This window comes from Eurytemora carolleeae, unplaced genomic scaffold (genome assembly GCF_000591075.1).
Source record: "Eurytemora carolleeae unplaced genomic scaffold, Eaff_2.0 scaffold206, whole genome shotgun sequence".
Classification (NCBI taxonomy): Eukaryota; Metazoa; Arthropoda; class Copepoda; order Calanoida; family Temoridae; genus Eurytemora; species Eurytemora carolleeae.
The window spans coordinates 120,086-145,347 of record NW_019396213.1 but is presented as its reverse complement, the minus strand read 5'-3'; the positions used below and the strand labels follow the sequence as shown (position 1 = coordinate 145,347).

General features: G+C 32.5%; 3 protein-coding genes and 1 long non-coding RNA gene across 14 annotated transcripts in view; 2 read left to right on the top strand and 2 right to left on the bottom strand.

Annotated features, from left to right (window-relative positions):
* Nucleotides 1-629: 629 nt before the first annotated feature.
* On the top strand, nucleotides 630-16,614 carry LOC111698324 (mediator of RNA polymerase II transcription subunit 8). Its single transcript, XM_023468638.1, has 7 exons — nucleotides 630-634; nucleotides 13,508-13,671; nucleotides 13,814-13,940; nucleotides 14,629-14,740; nucleotides 14,941-15,044; nucleotides 15,475-15,545; nucleotides 16,175-16,614. The coding sequence occupies exons 2-7, from the start codon at nucleotides 13,509-13,511 to the stop codon at nucleotides 16,309-16,311; spliced, it is 714 nt and encodes a 237-aa protein (XP_023324406.1). The 5' UTR covers nucleotides 630-634; nucleotide 13,508; the 3' UTR covers nucleotides 16,312-16,614.
* On the bottom strand, nucleotides 2,498-4,320 carry LOC111698326 (uncharacterized). The gene is made up of 2 exons (XR_002764516.1): nucleotides 3,630-4,320; nucleotides 2,498-3,456 (listed from the first exon to the last, which is right to left on the bottom strand). It is a non-coding gene; the product is annotated as an uncharacterized LOC111698326 (long non-coding RNA).
* Nucleotides 5,450-12,121, bottom strand: LOC111698325 (TOM1-like protein 2). 8 transcript variants are annotated; one of them, XR_002764512.1, is made up of 7 exons: nucleotides 11,959-12,121; nucleotides 10,865-10,939; nucleotides 10,097-10,173; nucleotides 9,708-9,759; nucleotides 8,787-8,891; nucleotides 6,966-8,091; nucleotides 5,450-6,760 (listed from the first exon to the last, which is right to left on the bottom strand). XR_002764512.1 is itself a non-coding variant. In XM_023468640.1 (7 exons), the coding sequence occupies exons 1-6, from the start codon at nucleotides 12,079-12,081 to the stop codon at nucleotides 7,951-7,953; spliced, it is 573 nt and encodes a 190-aa protein (XP_023324408.1). In that variant the 5' UTR covers nucleotides 12,082-12,121; the 3' UTR covers nucleotides 5,450-7,656; nucleotides 7,927-7,950. The 8 variants fall into 8 exon arrangements, 4 of the variants coding, with proteins under 4 accessions (XP_023324408.1, XP_023324410.1, XP_023324411.1 ...); XR_002764513.1 differs by having other exon boundaries at nucleotides 6,979-8,091; XR_002764514.1 differs by having other exon boundaries at nucleotides 5,450-6,732; nucleotides 6,979-8,091.
* LOC111698322 (WD repeat-containing protein 7) overlaps nucleotides 16,594-25,262 on the top strand; it is a 26,735-nt gene continuing 18,066 nt past the window's right edge. For all 4 annotated transcript variants that reach the window (XM_023468635.1, XM_023468634.1, XM_023468637.1 and 1 more), the window contains exons 1-15: nucleotides 16,594-16,715; nucleotides 17,000-17,085; nucleotides 18,222-18,313; nucleotides 19,151-19,300; nucleotides 19,484-19,588; nucleotides 19,881-19,977; nucleotides 20,260-20,330; nucleotides 20,776-20,913; nucleotides 21,154-21,297; nucleotides 22,148-22,294; nucleotides 22,693-22,789; nucleotides 23,126-23,203; nucleotides 23,781-23,862; nucleotides 24,496-24,561; nucleotides 24,893-25,021. In XM_023468635.1, coding sequence (XP_023324403.1) covers nucleotides 16,685-16,715; nucleotides 17,000-17,085; nucleotides 18,222-18,313; nucleotides 19,151-19,300; nucleotides 19,484-19,588; nucleotides 19,881-19,977; nucleotides 20,260-20,330; nucleotides 20,776-20,913; nucleotides 21,154-21,297; nucleotides 22,148-22,294; nucleotides 22,693-22,789; nucleotides 23,126-23,203; nucleotides 23,781-23,862; nucleotides 24,496-24,561; nucleotides 24,893-25,021 — 1,513 coding nt within the window. In that variant the 5' untranslated portion in view covers nucleotides 16,594-16,684. The remainder of the gene's footprint in view (nucleotides 16,716-16,999; nucleotides 17,086-18,221; nucleotides 18,314-19,150; nucleotides 19,301-19,483; nucleotides 19,589-19,880; nucleotides 19,978-20,259; nucleotides 20,331-20,775; nucleotides 20,914-21,153; nucleotides 21,298-22,147; nucleotides 22,295-22,692; nucleotides 22,790-23,125; nucleotides 23,204-23,780; nucleotides 23,863-24,495; nucleotides 24,562-24,892; nucleotides 25,022-25,262) is intronic.

The following is a 25,262-nucleotide window of genomic DNA, read 5'->3' as shown; positions in this document are numbered from 1 at the left end:
ACTGAATTACAATTGCAATGGGCTTGGCTAATATCTAATTTTTCTCAAAAAATTTTAGACCCAAACATACCTTTGAATTAGCTTCTTGTTTAGAAACATATTTTTCAAAAGAAATTTGTGATTAAATGAATGGTAGAATCAATTATTTCTTTATCATAATTATATTGAAATCTTTATTTTTTATACATTTCTTTATCAAAATCATTTTTTAAACATATAAATTTTTGAAATTTCAATTTGTTTGCTCCTTCTAACATTAAAGAGAAATATTCTTTTTTTAATTTTTGAAGTAAAAAGTAGAGTGTGCTCGTTTTCTTTTCATCTGAAAACTTAATTAAGATAATGTGTGAACTTTATCATCTGTCACAGTCACAGTCGGATGATATATTTTAAAATTTTTTTTTTTTAAACTGAAATAGTTCAAAACCAAGGGTCGCACATAATATTCATGTTTTTCGATTCTTTTGATTTTTAATCTTGTTTCACTATAATCAGTTAATCTGTATACATGTTAAACAAAATAAATATATTAACATTTTTATCTTTGTGTAATTATCAAAAGAAAAAATGTAAAAAGATAAAAGTGTGCCGGCAATGCAAACAGTATACAGCATGTTTTTATGACAAGAGAAAGGTATAGGATAGAAGGGGGGGTGGGAATTCGTAATTTTATTTTCAAAATTGAGGAGCAATGTTAACATGCTCTCATCAGAAAAGACGTAATGCTTGAAAAGGAATTGAGTTTTTGCCACAAATTAAAATCTTCTGATTCCAATATCTTTGGAATCTGATGGTGCAAATCTTTGATATTTCAAACTTAGATTATTTTATCTATACGTATTAATAGTTTGAAATATCTAAGGTCTACGACATTGGGTCACAAAGATATAGAGATTAGAAAATCAGAGATTGTGGCAAAAACTCAACTCTTTTTCACCTCAAATTTGTTGCGATTTTTTCCAGATTAGTTGCGTATTTGCTGAATATGATCTGTTTAACCTACTATTACTATTTTTGTACGAAATCAATATAATAAAACAAGACATTCCTATATATATATATATATACGTTGCGCATAGCTGGACTGATTGGGTTGAAATTTTGTTGTGGACACATGGGTGGTCGGAGGGTGTCATAGGCTTAAAAAATTCGATATTTTTTCATCTTACTAATTTTATTTTTCCACTGGTAACGCCGGGCCCTTCAGCTAGTTGTGTATAAATAGATTTTCATATAAATTTGAAATTTAACACATTTTTATATAAATTTGACACAGTTTTATATAACTTTCTCGAGACAGGAACATCAGATAGAACTTTCATGTCCCAATCAGCTCTTAAGATACTTAGGTTTCAGTCTATACCCCCTTTAATTTTTCCTTTACAGTCCCTTTAGCTAAGATGAAAAATATTATAGATCTAAAAAAACTACGGTAATAATTATGATTTAATTCTAAACATGAGTTGAAAGAAATGAATCTACGACAAGCTGACTAAAGACTTATACTATTATAATGTTAATAAAGAAAATGTTGTCAAATATTCTAGAAAACTCTAGAAAAAAAGGGAACTGTGAGAACATCAAGTTATTTCAAGAACTTGTATTTTCTAGAAAATCTGTCCGAAGACAATTCCCCTGAAATTGACATGGATAAATCAATCGGATAAATGTCTAGAACATTTTTACAGGGTACACAAGGATTGTTTTTTTTTTTGTATTTTAGAAAAAAGATTAACTTTTAAAAACTCTGTTTTTTCTAATCCATATATCTTTGTAACCCAAAGTCGTATACCTTACATATTTTAAACTATGAATTATATTAGATCAAATAATCTTCCTTTGAAATATCAAAGGTATATATCATTAGGTTGCAAAGATAAAGGGATTATAATATATAAGTTTGTGTCAAACACTCAATTCCTTTGAAATATAAAATGTTTCTTTCATGAAATTGTACATTTATAACCCCTGAGAGATTTCCGATATGTCAGATATTTAAGATTAATCTATCTGACATTTACACAACCTTTAACCAAAGATAAAGTTGGCCAGAAGGAAACAAAATAAAAACCTAGAATGGTTTTGTTAATGAAGGTTCTACTCGTGCAAGAACTTGACGAATTGTTGCTAATTAATAATTAAGTTTTATTGTTTTAATTGTTTGTTAAAAGTAAATACTTATTAATTCGTTTAGCTAATATACGATGCTGTTTGGGCCCTTTTTGGTAATAAGTTAAGCTTTTTACTTCTTCGTTTATTATTTATAATACAAACTAACAGAAAGAAAAAATAGATTCTTAATATTGTTTTTTTATTCTTTTACATAAACGGACTTGACAACATTGGTAAAGTGAAATAAGGCACACCTTGAATTAGGTTAAGAAATTAGAATAGGTTCTACAAAAATATCAAAGTTGTATATTTCTAAACATTTGCTTTTCTGTGCACAATGCCAAATTTTGACACTGCAAGAAAATATGTGAAAAAAACGAGCTAATTTGAACCATACATATATTTTCTCTTGAGATAAAATTTAAGTTAAATAAATGTCTCCCAATTTATGATTTGGGAGATTTAAGCTAGGCATAATAGAGATTTCAAAAGATTAAATCATTTAAAGATTATGAAACGGCTTGCAGAAAAAACCGGTTTTCTTGAATATTATGAATGAAGGACGGAAGAGGTTAGTCTTGTTTTTAATTGGGGAAACAAATTATCATTGCAACCAGATCTTTTCTCCTATTAAAACAGCCTTCTCTCCCAAACCATGGACGAAATATTAGGGGTAGGGGTAGTGGCACACCGCACCCATATAACTTCCATTCCACTCACAAACGTGGAACATATATCTATATGATAAAGCTTTTCGCTCATTTCCATGTTGGCTGTAGCTGAAAAAAAATTATTTATCCACAGAAAATTTCATTGCATACTGAGAAAAGCTGAGTTTTTGAAATGTCCTATTACATGTCCGTTGTCCATCTCTGAATAAATGTTGAAATGTCGCATCCTATACAGTTAAATAAACTTTTTACTTCGAATCACTTTAAAAGCACTTATGTTTGTGTGAAATAAAAAAATTACTGGTTTATTACAAATTGCACAATTGCAGTTTCAAGTTTTATTTTAATACATCATATGATATTTAACAAAATAATTAAAATTAATTATTAATCACCTTTTAAGTATAACATAATAAGTCAAAACATATAATTTGATTAATCTATTCGATATACATTTCAATTAATAGAAAAGTTTCAAGTATTAATAAAAAGATTTTTATATTTGACCTTTTCAGATCTATATAATGAACAGAAAGAAGAAGATCTAAATTTTGATCATTTTGATCATTATTTTGTATATCAGTATGCTCAGCAAGCTCTTAAACATGTTAAGAAATAAGGGTTTCATCGACTAGCAAGTGTAGTATGAATAGACACAAAATTGACTAGTCGACTAGCAAGTGTAGTGTGAATGGACACAAAATAGACTAGTCGACTAGCAAGTGTAGTGTGAGTAGACACAAAATAGACTAGTCGACTAGCAAGTGTAGTGTGAGTAGACATAAAATAGACTAGTCGACTAGCAAGTGTAGTGTGAGTAGACACAAAATTTGAAAATAATATTACATGCAGTTTCTTAAATAAAAACAGTTAGGTTCAAAAAATAAATTTGTTTGAATAAGAATATTCTATGATGTTCCTTGAATATAAACAATGTTAAAAAAGAAACATCCATGTTGCTTCTTGCATAAAATCAATTGGTTTAGAACAAAAAATACTATTTTCTTCTTTCATAAAAAAAATATTCTATCTACTTTCTTGATTAAAATCAATTGGTCTGAAAAAATATTTCTATGTATACAATGATTTTAGCTTTTCCTTGAACAAATGCAGTTTTTTAAAAAAAATCCAAGGTGTTTCTTGACTAAAAATCATGTGGTTTAAAAAAGGAATATTTTGCAATATTTCTTAAATAATTCAATGCTTGAAAAAAAATGATATCTTGATGCTTGTAAATTAAATTCTCAAAACAAAAAGCTCCACGGTATTTATGAAACAAACCAAACAAAAAGAATATTTTACGATATTTATAAAAAATAATCAATTGGTTTGAAAAAAATATACTATGTTGTTTCTTACAGGCATAAAAAATTTTGCATTATTTTTAGCATAAAAACAGCATATTGCACAGTTTTTAGCATTATTTTAGTTGGTGTTTGTGAAAGAAACCGAAAGAATATTTTACGATGATTGCTGAATGTAATCACTTGGTTTGAAAATATCAACTGGCTGATAAACAAATGTCCCGGCATCTGATACCTAAAAATATTATTTATATATTTTACAAAACAAAACAAAAACCATTTTCGAAATAAAAAGTTGTGTTTTAAAATAAATAAAATGTGTTGTAGTTGAACAGACAAAAAAATGTTACAATTGTGAATAATCAGAAAGAAGCTGAGTTTTTTTTCCACAAACTCGAACTTTCTAATCCCTGTAGAAACCTGAATGGTTTATTATTATAATTAGAGACCATTTGATCTAGCAGAGTTCTTATGTTAAAATTTGAGGTTGCAAAAATATACGGATGAGAAAATCAAAGTTTGTGGCCAAAACTCAATTCCTATACTATGACATAAATTTTTACCGGAAATTCTTCAACTTTGAGAAAGTCTATAACCTATCTTTCTCTAGAATTTGGAGCATCTGCGTAAACATTTCCAGCTTTTCCTCTAGATTTATAATATTTTCCGCTAATTCTGCGTGGTTTGCCGCTAAATTACTCCTAAATAGAAAAAAAATTCAATCAATTAATTAAAAAAATAACTCCACGCAATATTTTTGATTATGTTCATCCTTATCCATAAAAATGCTTGACCATGAGCTTAAAAAGTAAAAGCATTTATTTTTCAGATATGAATATAGAATTTATCCGAATTTTTTATTTTAGGCATTATCGTCAAACTCTTAAAGGGATTCTGAACACAAAATTCTAAGTAATCCTACAATTATAAAGGTGCATGGTCGATTTACAACGGTACCCTGTAAACTTTTATCAGATCGAGGATGCAAGAGATTCTTGTTTATCTAGTTGAAAATTTTTTATTTTTTATTTAGGACTTGAGTGAATTAAGGATTTATTCTGAATGATGAAATAATTGTCAGAATTTAACACACGACAGAAAAAGGCCGATATATTCTTAGAATGGGACCTTTATAAATCGGAAACTCATTATATTTAGGGTCACTTAAAATTACGTGGATAGACTAGTCTTTAACTTCAAAAGTTAAGGGCCTTGACTGGCCCTGAAAGGTATAAAAAAGATGTAAACTTTTTAATTTTGTTCGTGGATACCAGTACCTAGCCATGCTAGCAGTGTTAGCTGCGAACTGAGATACCGTCTCATCCTTGCATTTTAAAAATGTTTTTGGTTCCAAATTTTCCATTTTCTGAAACAGAAAATATACTTTTACAATAAAGTGCACGGTGTACGACAGGGGTAAATTTTTCTCGAATTTCATAATTCGTCTAATCTTTGGTAGAATAATCTGCATTATACCTTCTTATGAACAAATTTCCAAAATTTTATATATTTACCCCAAGGTAAAATTATCTATACAAAAGTTTCAATAATCTCTCAAATGTAGTTGACGACTTTTTCCCGGGGTGGGGGGGGGGGGGAAGATCAATGAGAATATAAACACCCCTGTTGTATTGTGGAATGTGATCGTGTCGATAATTATGCTGTGCTGAGTTAAAAATGAAGCTAAATGAATAAATATAGAAAAATTCATAGATTTTAACAAGATAAATATACATAGTAAAATAGACTATGGTATAAACGAACTAAAGTTTATGCATGATGGTAAAAACAGAACAAACTTTTGTGTAAAAATTTTTCTAGTAGCTAAAACTTAATCTCTGCATAACCCAATAAGAATAAAACAATAAATTCCAATTGTTTGTGTATTCATGAATAATTAAATAATATAGGGAGGCGTATTTAGGGGAATTAGCCATAGTACACCTCTACATTGAAAAAAACCTCTCAGGACTGGATTAATTTTAATTGTAATCATAATGATCCCAAGTAAACATAGCTATTTTTTCATTATCAGATAAACTGATATTAAACTGGATCCTTATACTTAAATAAATTATATCTATCTACTGTGCTGACAGTGCAAACTTAACATAATACATAAATTAACTTAAGTATAGTGGTCGGTATTTATATCAATACAATGAAGACGACTTTTGTATTAGAGTTCTGATAATTAATAAGCTTTTTTTTCGAATTACAAGTTTACAAGTAAAAAAGAGAGGCCGTTATTTAATTGCTTTATTTGTTTCCTTGATTATATATATCCATGCTAGGTTTAAAGAGCGTGATAGAAAACTAAATTGAAATCATAAATCGTCTTCGTTGTATTGATATTCGACGACTAGTGGCGAGAGGAATTCTAACAAAGTGTGAATATAGATGTATCTTTGTTTATATTATACTTTTGTGATCTTAAAACAAATCTTATGGTTTAAAAATGCTGATCAAATGAAATACGCGGAGTTATATCTCATAAAACTAATATACATTATGAATATTCATAAAAATAAAAAATCACAGTGAAACCCAAAAAACTGTAAAATATGAAGACGGAATTTAAGCAATCTTACGTGTGTTTGTTGTTGTTATACAGCAAATAGGTTGAACAGTAGCTTGAGAATAAACTTATTGAAACGGGTTTGTATCAAGGTTCTTTATAATAGGTTGGTTACTCTGGCAGTGAGTCTGGATGCGCTCCGATGTACGGAAAATGTTGTCTCCTTAGATCGAAAGAATCCGCATATGACATCACTGATTATAGAGGCGAGCGCGACGTCATTTGCAGATTCTATCTATCCATGCTAAGGAGACGACCTTTTCCGTACATTGGAGCGCATCCAGAGTAACCATAACCAACCATATTGAAGAACCTTGGTTTGTATACAGTACACTTTGCTGTGTTTTATGTTCATTGGACTATTTAAAGTCATAACAGTGTGTTCTTGTTGCACAGGTTTCTGGGTCCCAGTGAACTATTCACAAATACAGAAAACATAAACAAAATCCCTTAACTCGAGTACAATACAGTGACCAAACTAAACTGAACATATAAGGTTAATCTCTTTAAAATATAAAAATACAATTATTAATAATTATATCACATTTTAGCGGTTTAAAATATAAAAATGGTTTAATATTTAACAAGAATAAAATTCAAATCAACAATGGAAAATTTTTAAAATTTTTCAAGTTGAAAACGTAAGCTCACTGAAATTAAGTAGTCGATGAAAAATAAAAACAAGGTTTTGAGAATCACGTTTCAAAAAGTAAAACTGTATTTTAACGGATTGTCCAGATATTTATGTTAAGTGGAAGATACTTGTTTTAAATAATACCATTCTTAAGTTTCAAAAATAAACTGCACTAAAAGGTGTTTTTTTTTTCCATTTCTGTGGTGTTTGAAATATTTGAAACTTAGTTTTACATTTAAAACGCTAAATATCAAGAATCTAAGATCTGCTGTAAAAACAGGAAAGTTATCGGTTAGAAGTATCCTGCAACTTAGAACTCTGGTTCAAAACTCGGTATCCTACCAACTCCTCAAATATCTGAACAGTCTCTTAAAGTAATTAATAATTTATTTTGAGATTTGAAATAAAGTTTTTCCTTTATTGTCCAGATTAAAAGGATGTTATGACAGCAGTATTCAGAGGAGTGATCATTGTCTCATATTTATTTAGGTTTAAAAGTAATAAAAAGTTTTTTTATCAATTTTTTATTGAACATCCAAGGTGCAGTGATTTTTTGTTTGGATTTCTATCAGCAAATCTAGTCTGATTTTCTGCTTGAGTTTATGAGAGCAGTTCTAGACTTATTTCCTGCTTGAGTTGATAATAGCTGTTCTAGTCTGATTTTCTGCTCGGTTCTGGAGCTGCTGCTCTCTCTGCAAGAAATCTATCAAACTCGCTTGTAGTTCCTCCCTCCAACCCCTCAACCACATCCTTGTCTCCGATCCAGTCCGCCACATTAGCCATATCTTCATCCTAAATAAACATGCATTGCAGGGTGTCTCACGATATATAACAATTCAGACACATCTTGAAGATTGTCTTTGACCTTCTAAATATTATACGACAGCATTCTTTTTGTCAGCCTACTTTTATAAAAAGTCTAAATTTGAACAAAATTCTTCATATCTTCAGTAAATTTTAGAAACCACGAAAAAGAAACATTTTTTGAAAAAGCCAGTACTACAAAAATTTTGTAAAAAAATATTTCTTGTAAAATTAGGTTGAAGAATGAATGCCGAATATTATTTCAAAGATCAAAGACGACCTTAAAGTCGTCTCTCGTCTGTCATATTTTGTGAGACACCCTGTATTTTTAACAATCGGGTTCGTCATATGTGTTAGATGTCATCCTTGAAGAATTGTATTTCGCCAAGCAAGCAATTCTAGATTCAACATTTTTGATTTTTAGGCCCCGTAGTTTTAAAACCACTTTAGAATAAAGAGTGAATGATGAACATTTTATGATGATTAGAACATCACGTAGATACAACCAGTGCTATAGGATTCCCGTTAAAAAAATAATTGATCAAAGCTCATAAATATGTTTCACTAAATTCCAGAACATTTTCTTCTTCCGAATCCGTTAAGGACAAAAAAAATTTGTTCCAAAATTAAAAAACTTAATTTTTTATTAAAATTATATTATTTTATTGAACGCTAAATCCTACCTTTATTTTAACGAGGCTAGGTAGTGGAAGGGAAGTAGGTTCAGCTTCAGACCCAGAGAAATCAATTAAAGGTACTTCAGATACTGGTCTGGGGGCTGGGGGGCCCTACAGTACATTTAGTTCAGATGGGGCCCAACAGTACATTCTGTTTTTAGGGGGCCCTAGAGTACATTTAATTTAGAGGGAGCCCTACAAAAGAGGGGCCCAACAGTACTTTCGGTTCAGAGGGGGCCCAAAAAAACATTTAGGTTAGAGAGGGCCCTAATGGATTACATGGGGCCCTACAGTAGAAGGGGCTGTACAGTAGAGGGGGCCCAACAGTACTTTCAGTTTAGAGGGGACCCTACAATACTTTCAGTTTAGAGGGGGCCCTATAGTACATTTGCCCTACAGTACATTTAGTTTAGAGGGGGCCATACAGTACTTTCAGTTTAGAGGGGGCCCTACAGTACAGTAAATTTAGTTTAGAGGGAACATTACAATACATTTAGTTTAGAAAAGGCCATACAGTTCAATTAGTTTGGGCCCTACAGTTCTTTTCGTTTAGAGGAGGCCATACAGTACAGTTAGTTTAGAGGGGGCCCTATAGCACTTTTGATTTAGAGTGGCCTTTCAGTACATTTAGTTCAGAGGGGGTCATACAGTAATTTTAGTTTAGAGGGGGCCAGTGCGTAGAATCCATTTATTTTTGATGTGGATCCGGATCCAGGTCATGTTCACATTTATTAAGATTTACTGATTTTTTTAACAAAGGAAGAATTTTTAATTATTTACTTCCTTTTCCTCCCTTATTCTTATGCATCAACTTGATGAAGTATTCAGAGATACGGCCATTTTTTAAAACCCCTCTTTTTTAACTGTGTCTAAAGGGAGGTCCCAATAGTACATAATAGTCATGAAATAATGTAATAAAATACTTACAGCTGGAGTTCGTCTGATTGCTCCTTGGCTTTGTCCTTTGTTTTTCTCATATCTTAAAAATAACAACATCAATTTATTAGCAGATCCTCCCAATCTTTTAGGAATCACACACTGGGAAAAAAATGAAACATTGGTCATCAAAGGACGATTTTTTTTTTATCCTTTTAGATACTTTTACTCCAATAAATTAGTTATTTCTCTCTAAAATTGATCAATTTTCCATAATATTTTTCTATAAAATATTCTCCTCAAGGAACTTTTTTATCTTAAGATAGTTTTGCCATATACAAGGAGAAAACAATGTTACCCCAAAGTTCTTTATTTCTAAGTTTAGCCAGAACAAACAATTATTTTTTTCTAATAAGATGATTATCTAAGGAACAGTTTACCTGTCATATCTTAGGAACAGGTTGTTCATGTCGTCGTTGACCTCCAGGAGCTCAGCGGTCAGCTGGTCATCATCCACCTGTACAGCTTACTATTAAGTACCACCGTTGGAGTACATATACATTTTTTACTTTTATTGTAAAATAAACCTTGTAAAGGAATATATTCTATTAAACTTCTAATTCTATGACTTCAGGCATAATGTCTATATTTCTTAAAGGGTGTATACTGTAAAGTGTATACAATAAACATAGATATGTCATTCTCTCAAAACCAATTCGTCCATTGTTTCTAGAAATCAAATACTTTTAAGTGATTAACATGACTTACATTATTGTTGGTTGTGAATAAAGACTAAAAAAAGTGTGGGTAATGGAAAGTGTTTCAAAAACATTCCTTTTCACAAAAAAAAACTTGAATTTGATTTTACCAAAACAGTTTTATTAAATCTATATAACAGAGCTCTTCCCTAATATATATAAATTTGTATATATGTTAGCTATAGCTGGACAAAAAGCTGGACAAAATTGGCTGAATTTTTTTTAAGGGAACCCTTGGTTGCCAGGGGAGTAACATTGGCTAACTTTAACATCAGCTAGAATTAATATATATACATATGCCAGATATAGCTAACATATATACAAAAATATATATGAGGGAAGAGTTTTATTATATAGAATTAATATATATATATGTATATAACTAAATGGCATTGATATCTTTTAAAGAAAATATAAAATATGCCGGGGGTTAGATAATTCTGAGTCTACCTGATCTATAAGTTCAACTAATCTAGTCTGCATTGATCTACAGGTAACATAAAGCTCATCAAATAAAGATTTATCCTAAAGGAATAAAAGATTAAAATCTTAATCATGCAAAGTTGACGTTATCTATAACAGAAAAAAGTAACTTGAATCTTGGGGTCCGTCCGTATATACGATTTTGGGACCCCCCCCCCCATCCTATCAATTTTGTACATGACTTTTGATTTTTCAGAAAAAATATTATTATTTAATTTTTAATTATTTTAGGTTAAGTTAGGAAATTTCTGGGCCAAGCGCTGCGACCAGGATAGTCTAGGGGCCGAGCCCTGCGGCTAGGACAGGCTAGAGAGCTTTGCGCCGCGGCTAGGGGGCTGGGCGCTGCGGCCACGTTACCAATTATATCCATATGTTATATTTGAGATCATAAACAAAATTGATAGGAGGGGGAGGGAGGGGGTCCAAAAATCATATATTAGGAAATTACCGAATCTTGGCTTATAACAATAAAATATGATAAAATCCAGATTACCGTTTTGTCTGGAATGTAATTATTATGTTTGTTAAAGCTTTTAGGTGGGTATAATATCCTAATATACGATTTTTGGAACCCCCTCCCCCCCGCCCCCTCCTCTCAATTTTGTGCATGGATCTTATATGTAAGACATGGACATAATTGACCATGTGGCCGCAGTGCCCGACCCCCTAGCCTGTCCTAGCCGCAGAGCTCGGCCCCCTAGCCTTTCCTAGCCGCAGTTCTTGGTCCAGAAAGTGTCTTAACCTAACCTTGCCCTAAAAAAATACTAATTTAAATAAAAATTGTTGAAAAAGTGATCATGTACAAAAGTGATAGGAGGGGGAGGGGGGGGGGGGGGGAGTCCAAAAATCGTATACTAGGACGAACCCATTAGGTGTACAAATTATAAAATGTCTATTCTCTAAAAATTAGTAAAATTGTAAATGTAATTAAAATATTCTGAAATATTTTTATTGTTAGAATTTATTTCTTTGTGTAGAGAAATTAGGAGTGGGGGGGGGATATTTGAGAGACTAGGAAGGGGAGGGGAGATATTGGAAATACTAGAGGGGTTGATACACACCTGAGGATGTTCTTTCCCAGGAGTAAGCTCCGTCAGCATTTCACTGAAAACCGCCATATTCTGCTGGGTTAATAATAGATCTGATCTAACTTTTACAACCTGCTCCTCGCTCATACCAACCATCTTAAAAATAGATAACAATTTCTGAAAAAAAATTTAGATATAATATTTATAGGTCATAAAAATTTATAATGGTAATTTCCTAAAAACGATTTTTGTAAGATATGGATATAGTTGACCATGTGGCCGTAACGCCCGGCCCCCTAGCCTGTCCTAGCCAAGGCGCTCGGCCCCTAGCCTGTCCTAGCCGCAGCGCTCGGCCCAGAAAGTGTCTTAACCTAACCTTGCCCTAAATAAATACTAATTTAAATAAAAATTGTTGAAAAAGTGATCATGTATGGAGAAACTGATTGAGTTGAAGTTGCTTTCACTTGAAGAAAGATGTAAGCGGGCCGACATGATTCAGACATTTAAAATAATTCATGGATTCTGTGATGTCAACCCTGCAATATATGGTTTAGAAAGATCAACCACAACAGAGTGACAAGAATGGCTAATGACCCTTTGAACTTGGAAATACAAAACTCCAGGACCAGTATCAGGAACAATTTCTTCAGCTTGAGAATTCCAAGAAAATGGAACTCTATCCCACAAGAAGTTAAACAGTCGACTACAGTGAATATCTTCAAGAGAAGCTATGGCAAATTCAGACAGTATCCGTGAGATGCTGATGCAAGATTACCAGTTACAAAGTCTATCAGAACCATCATCAGCAACTCCAAGTCTTCAAAGACATCCTCATTATAACTCTACATNGGGGGGGGGGGGGTTCAAAAATCGTTCTCTAGGACAGACCCTAAAAACCCATGTTTATTGGAAGAAGTGAAGATATAGAATGGGGAAGAAGAGAAGGAAGGAAAGTTTTTATGCATGACTAATTCCTTTACTTTAGGCTTCAGAAGTAATTTAAACGAAAACATTAAAATACTTTAATAACTGATTAATTTAGAGAAAATTAAACTTTACAGAAGAAAATTTTATGCGTTATGTCAAAGTGTAGCCATTATATTTGATTTCTGAATAAATTTATTTGTTTACAAAGTAAATTATTTTATTATATCTTAGAAATGAACGCGGTATTCAAGAATTTCAAAGACGACCAAAACAGGGATGAAGAAGAAAAAATAAAAGATTTAAAAATATCACTATTTTTCCAAATGCTTTGTGCAAATAAAATATATTTTCAATAAGTTTATTTTATTTTCTAAGGCCGCCCCCACCCCCTTCTCATGATCGATTGGCTGTAATCAGCTCAGCTGCTCAACTGTGTGCCTCCCCTATCCCGTCATGTGAGAAATCAAAACAAACCAGATACTTGTGACGCTATCAAGTATCAAATTGTACTTTAAATATTTGTGCGTCAGTATTATCAAAAAAGGCGTCACATCAATGTTTTTACTATTAAAGTATGCTGGCGATAGCAAGTAAACTTGATTTATAAAGGTGTCAAATTGTTTATTTATTTTCAAAAATCTTAATTTTCAGAAAGAATGGCGAACGAAAGAGAACAGAAGCAGTTAGAACTCGGAACCGAAGCTTTGGGCGGCAGAATAACTGATATAAAATCCTCCCTGGGCCAACTTATACTTAAACTTGAAACTGATCCTAACTTAAACTGGCATTCCTTTCTGGACAGCTATGCTCTAATATCAGGTATTTTGTAATACTACGCTACGTATGACTGGGGGGGAGGGTACGTCCCTGTACACGCCCCCCCCCCTCCTACTCTTTTCAATCATGTTTTTCCCTAGTTGTAATCTTTACTGTAGGGTTTGAAAGTGATTGTAACGTTTAGGTCAGATGAACTCGTTGTTGAAGCAAATGAAGCATGAGAAGACTCCACCCTTGAAGAAGTACATCACACTCCCCCTCCTTCTCTCACCAGATAGAGACGAAGATCTTCTTAAACTCACAGAACACAGGTCATAGGATTTAAGATATTTCCAGTTTGATAGTTTTTAAGGTTGTTTGGTTGCTAAGTTGGTAAAAATAGGGTCCGTCCTAGTACACGATTTTTAGACTCCCCCCCGCCCCCCCTCCCCCTCCTATTAATTTTTTACATGACCACTTATTTTTCAGCAAAATTATTATTATCTATTTTCATTTTTTTAGGGTTAGGTTAGATTAAGACAATTTCTGGGCCGAGCGCTGCGGCTAGTACAGGCTAGGGGGCCGATAGATATGTCTATGACAGGTTAGGCGCCCAGCGCCGCGGCTAGGGGGCTGGGCGCTGCGTCTATGACAGGTTAGGGGGTCGAAGGCCGCGGCTAGGACGGGCTAGGGGGCCGGGCGCTGTGGCCACATGACCAATTATATCCATGTGTTGCATATAAGATCCGTGTACAAAATTGATATGAGGGGGGGGGGGCTCCAAAAATCGTATATTGGGAAATTACCGACAAAATAAATGGTTTCTAGAGGAAACCGATTAAAAAATGGTTGGACAAGCATGCCAATTGCCAGTCAATGTTCAACTTTCAGATTATCGTTTTTTACATCGAATTTTAGTTTTTTTTTAAAACTTCGATTGGAGAAATCAGCCATGATTCGTTCTAGCCCCCACCTACTTGAAGATCGTGAATAAACTTTTTCATTATTTATATTGTTTAGGGTGACAACGTTTAGCCATGACCTGATCCCGAACTACCTGAGGACCAGGCCGGACCCGGAGATAGAGGCGAGGTATAATACCCTCGAGACTAGAGCTAACGGAGCTAGCCAGGTATTTTTTTTATTGTTCGCTTGATTATTCTTACCATTTTCTACATCACTATTTTACCTGCAATCCTTTTGTACATTTAAACAAAACAATAAAATGTCACGCACATTGTGCAAAATACAAAAAAAATCTATAAAAAATAAATTAAACAAAAATTAACGATGATGTGAGTTAAAATGATAAACTTAGTTTTCTCTGTTAAGGATCAGCAGCAGAAACAGATCGCTGTGATGGAGAAGATCACGAGGGAGACCTTGAAGCTCATCCGGAGAGAAAGGGATGAGATGGAATCAAAATCTAGCTCAAGGAATCAATCAATCAATCAATTTTTAGAATTTTTAGTTAACATAATCATTGAATTAAAAATTTACAAGATCGAGTGGTTTGGATTTTTAATTGTTAATTGACAAACCTAGGAACCCATCTTTGTCTAGAAATCCAAACTTCCCCCTTTCAAATAGGCGAACTAAATTTAAAATACTTAAACCAAACTAAGAACTATTAAGTTCTCCAATCAAAATCGGAGGGGTTAAGAGTTACGGTCGGAAATACGATCAAACGAATATTGTAAACAATATAAGATAGATGCAATAAAGTAACCATCAACTGATACATTTTTATGAACTTTTCAGTGCATTTTCTGAGGATTTGATTCAATTTATTCAATTGTTAATGCTTATTATCAATTGCTTAAAGTTTAAAAAATACATGCCATGATTGAATTGAGCCTTTAATAGACCTGAAGCTGAAATTACGTACAGAAATGAAGATACACAATCTCTACTAGCTGCTATAAATAATGGAAAAGGTTAGTGTTAGAAGGTTAAATAGATAATCAATTAAAAATTATTCAGTTAGATCGGACAGAGATTAATTAGCTTTATGTCAAGTAATATTTCATGCCAGTTAAATACAGATGTTTCCTACTTTACTCATATGCGACTAATCTGAAGGTCTAGTTTTCCCTGTCGTTAGTTATTTTTATCATTTTTGAAGTGTTACCAATGTTTTTCTAATGAACTAAAAAGATTTTAATTCTGTTTTATTTTGCCGCCTTGATCGGAATCTGTGAATCTGAACTTTTTTCCCTTCCGGATCTGAATTAGCCTAATTATTGCGTATCCAGAGTATCCAGATTCTAACCAATTAAACCGGATAATCATATTGTCCATTAAAAACTGTACATGCCGGATTTACAAGTGTACCCATTAGCCCTCTATCGAACTAGTTCAAAAAGGAAGATATTATCGTTTTTCTGTGTTTGAAATGGTTACAAATTCTCTCATTCCCCTTCCTTTTCTTTAATGCACAAAGAGAGTCACTATTACAAATAACCCCAGTAAAAAAATAATGATTTTCGCAAATAGAAAATAATCATATCTCCATAATTTTTACTCAGGAGGTTCACTTGAAATTAATTTAACAAATCTTGTTTAGGATTGAAGACTGTAGCTCCTGTTCTACCCTCCCGACAGAGTCCTGCCCCCAGCCAGCAGATGCAGAACGTCAAGGCTCCATCAACAATTAAAACTAATATTAAAGCTGCCAACACGGTGCATCCTTATCAACGATAGGAGGACTTAGCAAACCTTGTATTAAGAGTGATATGTCGTTTTTTTACAGTATTTCTTTAATAATTATTTCAACGGGATCATCTCAAAAGTTATTTTTTTAATATTTATAAAAATCCGCTGTAAAAAAATCTGTTTTTTATTTGCCTTTCAAATTGTTCATCTGATGCTTGCATATGTAGTATGTTTTATTACTGTTTCAGAGATTTTCCAAACCAAAACAATAATCTTTGTAAATTATTTTTAATTGCCTTTTAAATTATTCATCTGATGCCATTATATGCATTGAATTACTACTGTTTCAGAGATTTCCCATACTAAAACAAAGCATTGAGGTTGAACAAGGTCTAGAGGTCAGAGGATAGAAGGATACAACATGGCCTCTAGCAATCTTGTAGTCCCTGTTGGTATGTAACATTTTATCTTTTAATTGTTTTATCATCAATGCTTGAAAGAGGCAAATTACTTCAAGATTTGTTGACAATTTTAAAGCTGTAATGTAAAAAGATTTATTTCACCAATAAAAAGTCTTTCTCTTAGTTGCCTGAAATATAGGAGGCTGGACAACAAATGACTTTACAAAAGCATTTCTAACTTTAGATAATAAATGTTTTGTAAAAGATTTGATGAAAGATTGCATTTTATGAACCCCGATTTGAAAACATTTTTTTAATATTCTGTATTTGTTTAGTGATGTGGGGTCGTGATGCACCCTCTCATTGTATCAGTTCTGTTTACTTGATGAGAGATCAGAGAACATTAGTCACTGGATCACAGGTAGTGTTGTTAATCGTTTTGGATCGTTTTTAGAAAAAAATCAATCAAATCTTTATCCAAAAAAAAATAAAATTGGAAAAATTATCCAAAAACATTCGTCAAAACACGTTCGTTTTGCATTTTTTTTGGATCGTTTTTTGCATACATCTTCAAAGTTTGACTTGCTTATAAAACGACAAATGCTTACAAGAAAAAAAAATTGGAAAACCTTCTGCTACTTTTACATTATGCCACATTTTGACCCGGATAGAAAATTTAGAAAAAATTGACCGAAAACGATCCAATTTAAATCACATCCCTAATCATAGATACAAACTATTATGTTAATCTAATTACTGTTATTTAATAAAAAGTATTTTTTTAAGCAGTTTATATTTATACGAAAGTTAATTCAAACGTAATGTGAAAGGGGCTGCTTGGAGTTTTGTTAATCAAATTATTATTTTATAAAAACAGTCATTTATTTCCCCAGACAATTGTGTAATGTTGAGTATCTTTGATATTTGATCAGGATTGTTCCCTATCCATAATATTGCGAGTTTTTTAATTTATATTTTTATTAACGACTAGGTGTTTGGTTTGTTTTTTAACTTTTCACAACTTCCAACATTTCAAAAATTGTCTCTGTTAAAGTTTGCTTTCATTAAATATTTTTTATACTAAAAGAGAGAAAATTGAAAAAGAATCAAAATCTATTGCTTTAACGCGTGTGTTTTTGCTTCGTTTCTGGTTCGTTTTGTTCAAATATTTTCTCCCATAGTCAAAATTTGGCATAATGTACGAAAAGAAAAGGTTTAGAATAAGTAATTTCAAAATTTCAAACTTCTCACTTCTTATTCTTATTTTTGTGAATCTTTTAAAGTCCTAAACCCTCAAAAACCACCCAACTTATTGCATATCACTACTTAGGCCCCAAAGGACCGAATTTAATGAATTTGAACTACGTCGCTCAACTAAAAACTGTCGGTTCAAATTTGAACCACCGATTCAAAGTTAAAGATTTTGGAAGGATTTGAATTGGTGATTGAAGTTTAAACAGACTGCTGGATCCTGCAGTTCAAATTCACTAAATTGGATCCCAAGAAAACTAAACCAATCAATAATTGTTTAATCTTGATTGTTTTAAAATATTGCAGGATGGACAGATAATAATCTGGGCTCTTGACAACACGGATACATGGAAGCTGAATCCACGTCATATGCTGATCGGACACACGTCATTAGTCAGGTAACCAGGGGTAAATATTTTCTTGGAAAATTTCCACCCATTACATCTTAAAGGGACTGAACTGAAAGTTTAATTTCAAATGACAGTTCCTTTAAAAAAGAATCATACGATAATTACAACAGTACCCTTGAAATCTTGATCTGATGAATAATGTGGGAAATATGTCAGTTTTTTAGCTGAAAAAATCTAATTCAATCAATGTTTTCCTGCAGTAAAAATACGTAAGTACTTACGTAGAGAAACCACAATTGAAAATAAACACGGATTTCTAATTCATACTTTTACAACGCTTTTAAGAGTACCCTTGTGTAACGAACATGCCATCCTGTAACTTGAAATTACATTCACGGCCCCTTCAGAGTATTTTTATCCAATATTTATTGAGTTTTTTTGCGAAGTGGCAAAATATTTTTTATGTTTTTATCTTTTATTTAAAAATTTTAGACAGTATACAAAGAAGTTAACTTCTGACTCCGTATGTTGTGAACCAAATGACCTTTTTCAAATGGCAGAATTTCAAAATTAACTTTAAAAAAGCTTCGACAGAATAAAAATAAAATTATAATATTTGAAAAAGAAACAGTAAAATAAAATAAAAAAGATTTCAAATGAGAATTAAAACGTTTTGAAAGTAGATAAATATTGGGAATTTGGAAACAACAGAAAAAAAGATTTAAATAATTATTAAAGAAATTGGAAAGTAATCATTATTATTGGACTTCACTGGGGTACAAACTAAATTAAATTTAGTTAAGCTACATAGTACATAATCTGAACTAACTATGTAAGTTTGGAAAGTTTGGTTGCAACGCTGAAACTTAAATATGAATTGTTTAGGTGTATAGCTAAAGCGTCTCCAGGCACAGATTGTCACCATATCGTTTCCTCCTCCGACAACGGGGAGATGTCCCTCTGGGACACCGTGGACGGGCAGTGCATAGACAGCAAGAAGTTAAACTTTATTCACACAAATATACAGGCTTACAGGTACTAGGAAATACAATGTGCATTACAAAAATATAAAGGTTTACATGCGATTTGACTTGATTTTTATAATGATTTTGATTTTGATTTTGATTTTGATTTTGATTTTGATTTTGATTTTGATTTTGATTTTGATTTTGATTTTAAATTTTGATTTTGATTTTGATTTTTGATTTTGATTTGAAGGGTTCCAGACTCAAGTGTGGTTAAACTATTCTGCTGTGGGTTCTATGAAGAGGTTCTGGTCATGGATCCATACTCTCTTACAGTCACATTTACACTTAACTCAAGGTAAGACCAAATATGATTGGTTCAGTTCAAAGTTTATAACTTAAAAGACGACATTTAACAGAATTTATGTTGACCAAGCTTTTTATAAATTTTAGCCAACCTTAGAGGTGGTTTCATTCTCCTGTCTGTGAACTTTTGATGTACACTGTACATGCATGTACTGCGGCCAAGGAACCGTCATTGTACTGCTAATGTACATGATTATTCTGAATAAACCCCGATTTGATTGCAGCCTTCCTTGTACTGTGGCCAAGGCACCGTCATTGTACTGCTAATTTACATAATTGTTAAGAATAAACCCCGATTGGATTGCATCCTTCCATGTACTGCGGCCAAGGAACCGTCAGGATGATGTTGTTCTTGCATTAACTACATCTGGTACCGTCAAGGTAAAACAATACACTAACAAATGCTAAAAATAAATCGTCCATCAATCAATTAATCAATTATGGAAATTAATTTATTTAGAAAAAAAAAAAATATCAGAGAAAAGTATTTATTGCATGTATATTTCTGGTCCAAGATATGGTAGCTTTATAATTGATTGCTTCAATTTAAAACCTTCTTTTAAATCGAAAATATTTCAAATAATAATTTTTCTAAAAAAAAATCTTAGGTTTTTGATCATTAATCTAAATTCATGAAAATTATTTGTTAAAAAATTGAATTAGGTTTGGACGTTGAGCGGGGAGGAGGATAAATCCTCGAATAATATTCTAGAAAATGAAAGTAAACAAATCAGGTTGGTTCAGCTTTTATAAGAAAATGAAAAAAACTTCAGGGGTATTCCGGACCTCCAGTCTCCACCCCCCCCCCCTCTGATTAAAAAAAATGTTTACTGGATTTTTTGCCTAAAAGTTATTTAACCTTCGAAAAAAAAAAAATCCTTGTTTGTTGGTAATTTTTAGAAAACTAGAAAGGAATGTTTTTTTTTACAAAATGTACATCTTTGTAAATTTTGAATCAAAAGTTTAGTTAATTCATTCATATTTTCATATATTTATTCAACTGCAAAGCATGAGATATTACAATTAAGCAATCACAATTTACTATGCAGTTTGGACCAGCCTAACCAGGGTTGGTTGTTTTGTTAAGATGTGATTCAACGTAAAATATGGAAAAGATTTTTGAACTTCTGATTTTTATGTTTATTTTTTCTACTCGCTAATTTTAATTTCTTTGTGTAGATGTTTGAATGCCCTGTCAATGACCTGCTGTGTGTATAACATGAGAACGGTGTTGGTAGTGTGTGCGACCTACTGGAACGTGTACGATGCCGGGGACTTCACCTGTCTCCTCAGTGTACCCTGCAGGAGAGGAGAGAGGTTTGTCAACTTAATATTCTGTAATTCTTTAAAAAAAATCCACCAATTAATTGTTTTAAAACTGATAGAGATTTTTTTTATGGGAAAACTTTATTGAATTGCATTATTTTAAAATTTAAACTTCACATTTTAAAGGATGATTCATGGACATCAATTAAACTTACAAGTACGATAAAATTATGATTTTTCGATTGACGCTGTCAAGAATGGTTAGCAGTCCCATAAATCCTGATATTTTAGATGGATAGGAGGTGAATTTATAGCGGCTGATCGTATATGCTGCTGGTCAGATACCGGTCACGGCTACCTGTATAAACTCCCAACTAACTGTATTGTAGAGTCCAAAGATTTTCATAACAAAACTGTTGATGGTCAAGCGGGCAGGTAATAATAATATTTCATTTCATATTTTTATTTAACTACAAAGCACGAGATAATACAAATAATAAATCACAATTTACTATGTAGTTTGGACCCGCCTAACCAGAGTTGGTTGTTTTGATTAGTTGACCCATTATAAGCTAATAAGAATTGTAAATAAATAGATGGATGTACACTGTACAGTGTACATTATAAACAAAACAATTATGTACACTTTACAGTATACATTTTAAACAAAACAATGATGATAAATCATGAATAAGGTATGGAGGGGGTGAAAAAGTATAAAGGAAAGAGTGGGTAATCAGCGGGATGGTTGTAACAAACATACAATATTAGAATCATGTTTATGAAATACAGGGTGAAGAAGATAGCAAAGACAAAGTTTATCCACATGAAAAACAGTTATTTTTTTACAGATATAGCTTGCATAACTATCTAAATAGTTTTTGAAGATTTTTCTTTTAAACAGTTTTGCAGATTTAGTTTCCTTAAGCTCTAATATACAACTCAATGACAACTTGCTAAAACTAGAAAATAATATCAACTTTCTAGAATGCAGTTGGTTGATTTTATTCTAAAACTTCACTTCGGTACCCTTTTTAAATCTTTATCTGTTCATCATCAGAGGAGATATCGTCGTTTTTGCATCTTCAAAAGTGATGAATTTTGTTAATTACGTTCTTTGTCGCTGCTGTAATGTTTGCTTTGTCAAAGATTAAGGCATACCGAAGTGAATGAGTCATGCCTTTCTTTGAATAAAAGTATGCCTGCAGTTTCTTTAATTTACTAGCCAAATTATCGTCTTATGTTGAAACTGTTAGAACGGATAAAACTAAATTTAATGATTTAGACCTCGACTGTTCTGTGTGCTCAAACCCGAGGTGGAAGAGAATTTATCTTGTCCTCCAGCATTCAAATATATGATCTTCAACAAGGAAGGCAGATGGTGGAAATATCTGCTTAGGGGAGACAACAAGGGAGCTATCAGTGTCTGGAGGTAGGAGTTGGTAGGGTGTGGTTGGGTGTTACAGGTTGGTTTGCTGGTTGGTTGGATGATTTAATGGCTGGTTTAGCGGGTGGGTGGGTGGTTAGTTGTGTGTTTTTGGTTGGATATCTACTTAGGGGAGACAACAAGGGAGCTATCAGTGTCTGGAGGTAGGAGTTGGTAGGGTGTGGTAGGGTGTTACAGCTTGGTTGGCTGGTTGGTTGGGTGATTTAATGGCTGGTTTAGCGAGTGAGTGGGTGGTTGGTTGTGTGTTTTTGGTTGGATGGCTGGTTGGTTGGTTGGCCGGTTGGTTAGTTGGTTGGTTGGCCGGTTGGTAGGATAGATGGTTGGATATTTGCATTTTAGATAAAAATTGATAAAATAGTTGATGTTATGGTTGTAATGTTTAGAATACCGGATACGGCGGAGTGTGCTGCCCTGCAGCTCAAGGCGGAAAAGGATGGAACGGCGGATAGTTTATATCCTGTAGCAACTCATAGTGTTAAGGGACAAACACTTTTCTCTCAAACAAAAAAATTCTGAATGGCCGGATACTAGTGATTTTATTTTAATGTAACATAATTTGATTATTTTCCAAGTTACAGAATTTTTTTATGTGGAGGGGGGAGGGTGGAACATTAAAGAACAAAATAAAGAAAAAAAAACAGAAAGTTATAAAATACAAGTTTATTATTTATATTTGTGAAATCAAACTAAACGAGTGAAAAATTTCGTAGTTCGCTTAAAATCTGACCTGAACATTTTTTTCTTAATTTTCCCTTGCTAGACAAAAATTCGCTGAAGTCTTATTATTCTTAATTGTAAAAGGTTTGTTAATTGTAGAAATCCTGGAAGAGTATTATTCCACCTCCAGTGGGTATTCTAGATCAATTAGATCAAAATATGAACCAGCAACCCCCGGTTAGTATTAATTAGAATATTCTAGATCAATTAGATCAAAATATGAACCAGCAACCCCCGGTTAGTATTAATTAGAATATTCCAGATCAATTAGATCAAATTATGAACCAGCAACCCCCGGTTAGTATTAATTAGAATATTCTAGATCAGTAAGATCAAAATATGAACCAGCAATCCCCGGTTAGTATTCATTAGAATATTCTAGATCAGTAAGATCAAAATATGAACCAGCAATCCCCGGTTAGTATTCATTAGAATATTCTAGATCAGTAAGATCAAAATATGAACCAAAATCATGTACTTTCAAGTATTAAAACCACAGTAGGGGAGTATGCTACATTTTGATTTTCTGAGCAACTCTTTCCTTCAGACTCCTTTGAATTTTCTGCCAGTAACTGGCCATAGAGATTAGAAAATATTTTCATGGGTAAATATTTATATTTAAAGCAGACGCGTTTGATTATAAATTAAAGGCTGTTTTTGGGGAAAGGTAAACAAGCCTGAGCTTTAAATTCTTTCTTGAAATTATAAACATATATTGATGATGGATAAAGACGACATTTAAACTATTTTCTAGGATTTGAGTGGAGATGATGATGAGAACTCTCCTGCACTAACCAGTCATATTTTCCTGCCAGTTCAATGCCGTCTAGTCTTAGGTAGGCATTTGATATCTGTTTCGCCAATTAGAAAGTTTAACTGTGTTATTCCGGGCTAATACGTAGGTTTTTTGTATGAGTGAAATGGTCACTACCAGTGGGCAGTCGAGGCTGAAGGGAAGAGGGGGGGGGGGGTAAGAGAAACGTTCACTTCTTTGAAAATTGGAGGGACGTTCTGGAAAAATATTTTGTTTTATTTTATTGATTTTAACTATAGATTCAAAAAATATTTATAAACTTAGGAATTAATTATTCTTTTAGGGTTTAAAGTGCCCTATTCTTTAATCCCCCTCATTATACTCACTGTGATTATTGATTATTTTATAGTGTTATATTTGTATTGAAAAATAAGAATGTTTTAGGGATGCAATCTTAAAGATTGGATTTCCACCAAAATGTTACGTTTATGTAATATACTTTAGAGGTCGGAGGACGGACTCTAATAAAACTCGGTTAGACTCATTCCAGTATATATTTATTGATATGACAAAACTTTTTATAACTCTATAAATCAATCTCACGAGGCTGAGTAGAATACCGCGTTCTCTTTCTGTTGTGGAACTCTGTTTTGGAGGTCGAAACATCGTCTTCCACAATACATTTTTTAAAATAACTAATGATTCCCGATTTTAGGTCGAGAGGATGGAAGTATTGTTTTGGTTCCAGCAACTCAGACCATCATGATGCATTTACTTCGAGGTATATTGAGGGGTGCAAAGCGTACAAATTATTTGTAATCTATTTATATAAAGTAGTAATCTTTGTTTGTCTGTTTGTTCGTTTGTCCAATTATAGCGCATGAACCTTTATTCGTTTTGCCTCTTATTTTTTATGGAACTCGTTAGAACCACGGGAATGTTATTATTTTGGTTTAAAATTCTAATTTTATTATGGAACTCGTTAGAACCACGGGAATTTTATTATCTTGGTTTAAAATTCTAAGTTTATTAGATTGACATTTACAGAGAAAGTTTAGTTTCCAGACAAAGCTGGGTTTCCAAGTTTGTATTCTAATATTTGTGTATTGAAGGCAAACATCATAAATACACCAGCTGGCCCCAACATCAGCTGCTCCTGGGGCACACAGGGCGGGTCAACTGCTTGCTCTATCCTAACAATGAGAACCCGAGATATGATGTTGCACATCTTATTTCCGGAGGTCAGTAAGTAAATCAACCTTTGCGACATTTGTGAATTTGTTTTTTTTTGCAAATATTTTTTTAATAATTTTTTTTTGTCCATAATCAGCCTTTGCGACATTTGTGAATTTGTTTTTTTTGCAAATATTTTTAAAATTTTTTTTGTCTCCATGATCAACCTTTGCGACATTTGTGAATTTTTTTTTTTTTTAAATATTTTTGAAATTTTTTTTTTGTCTCCATAATCAACCTTTGCAAAAT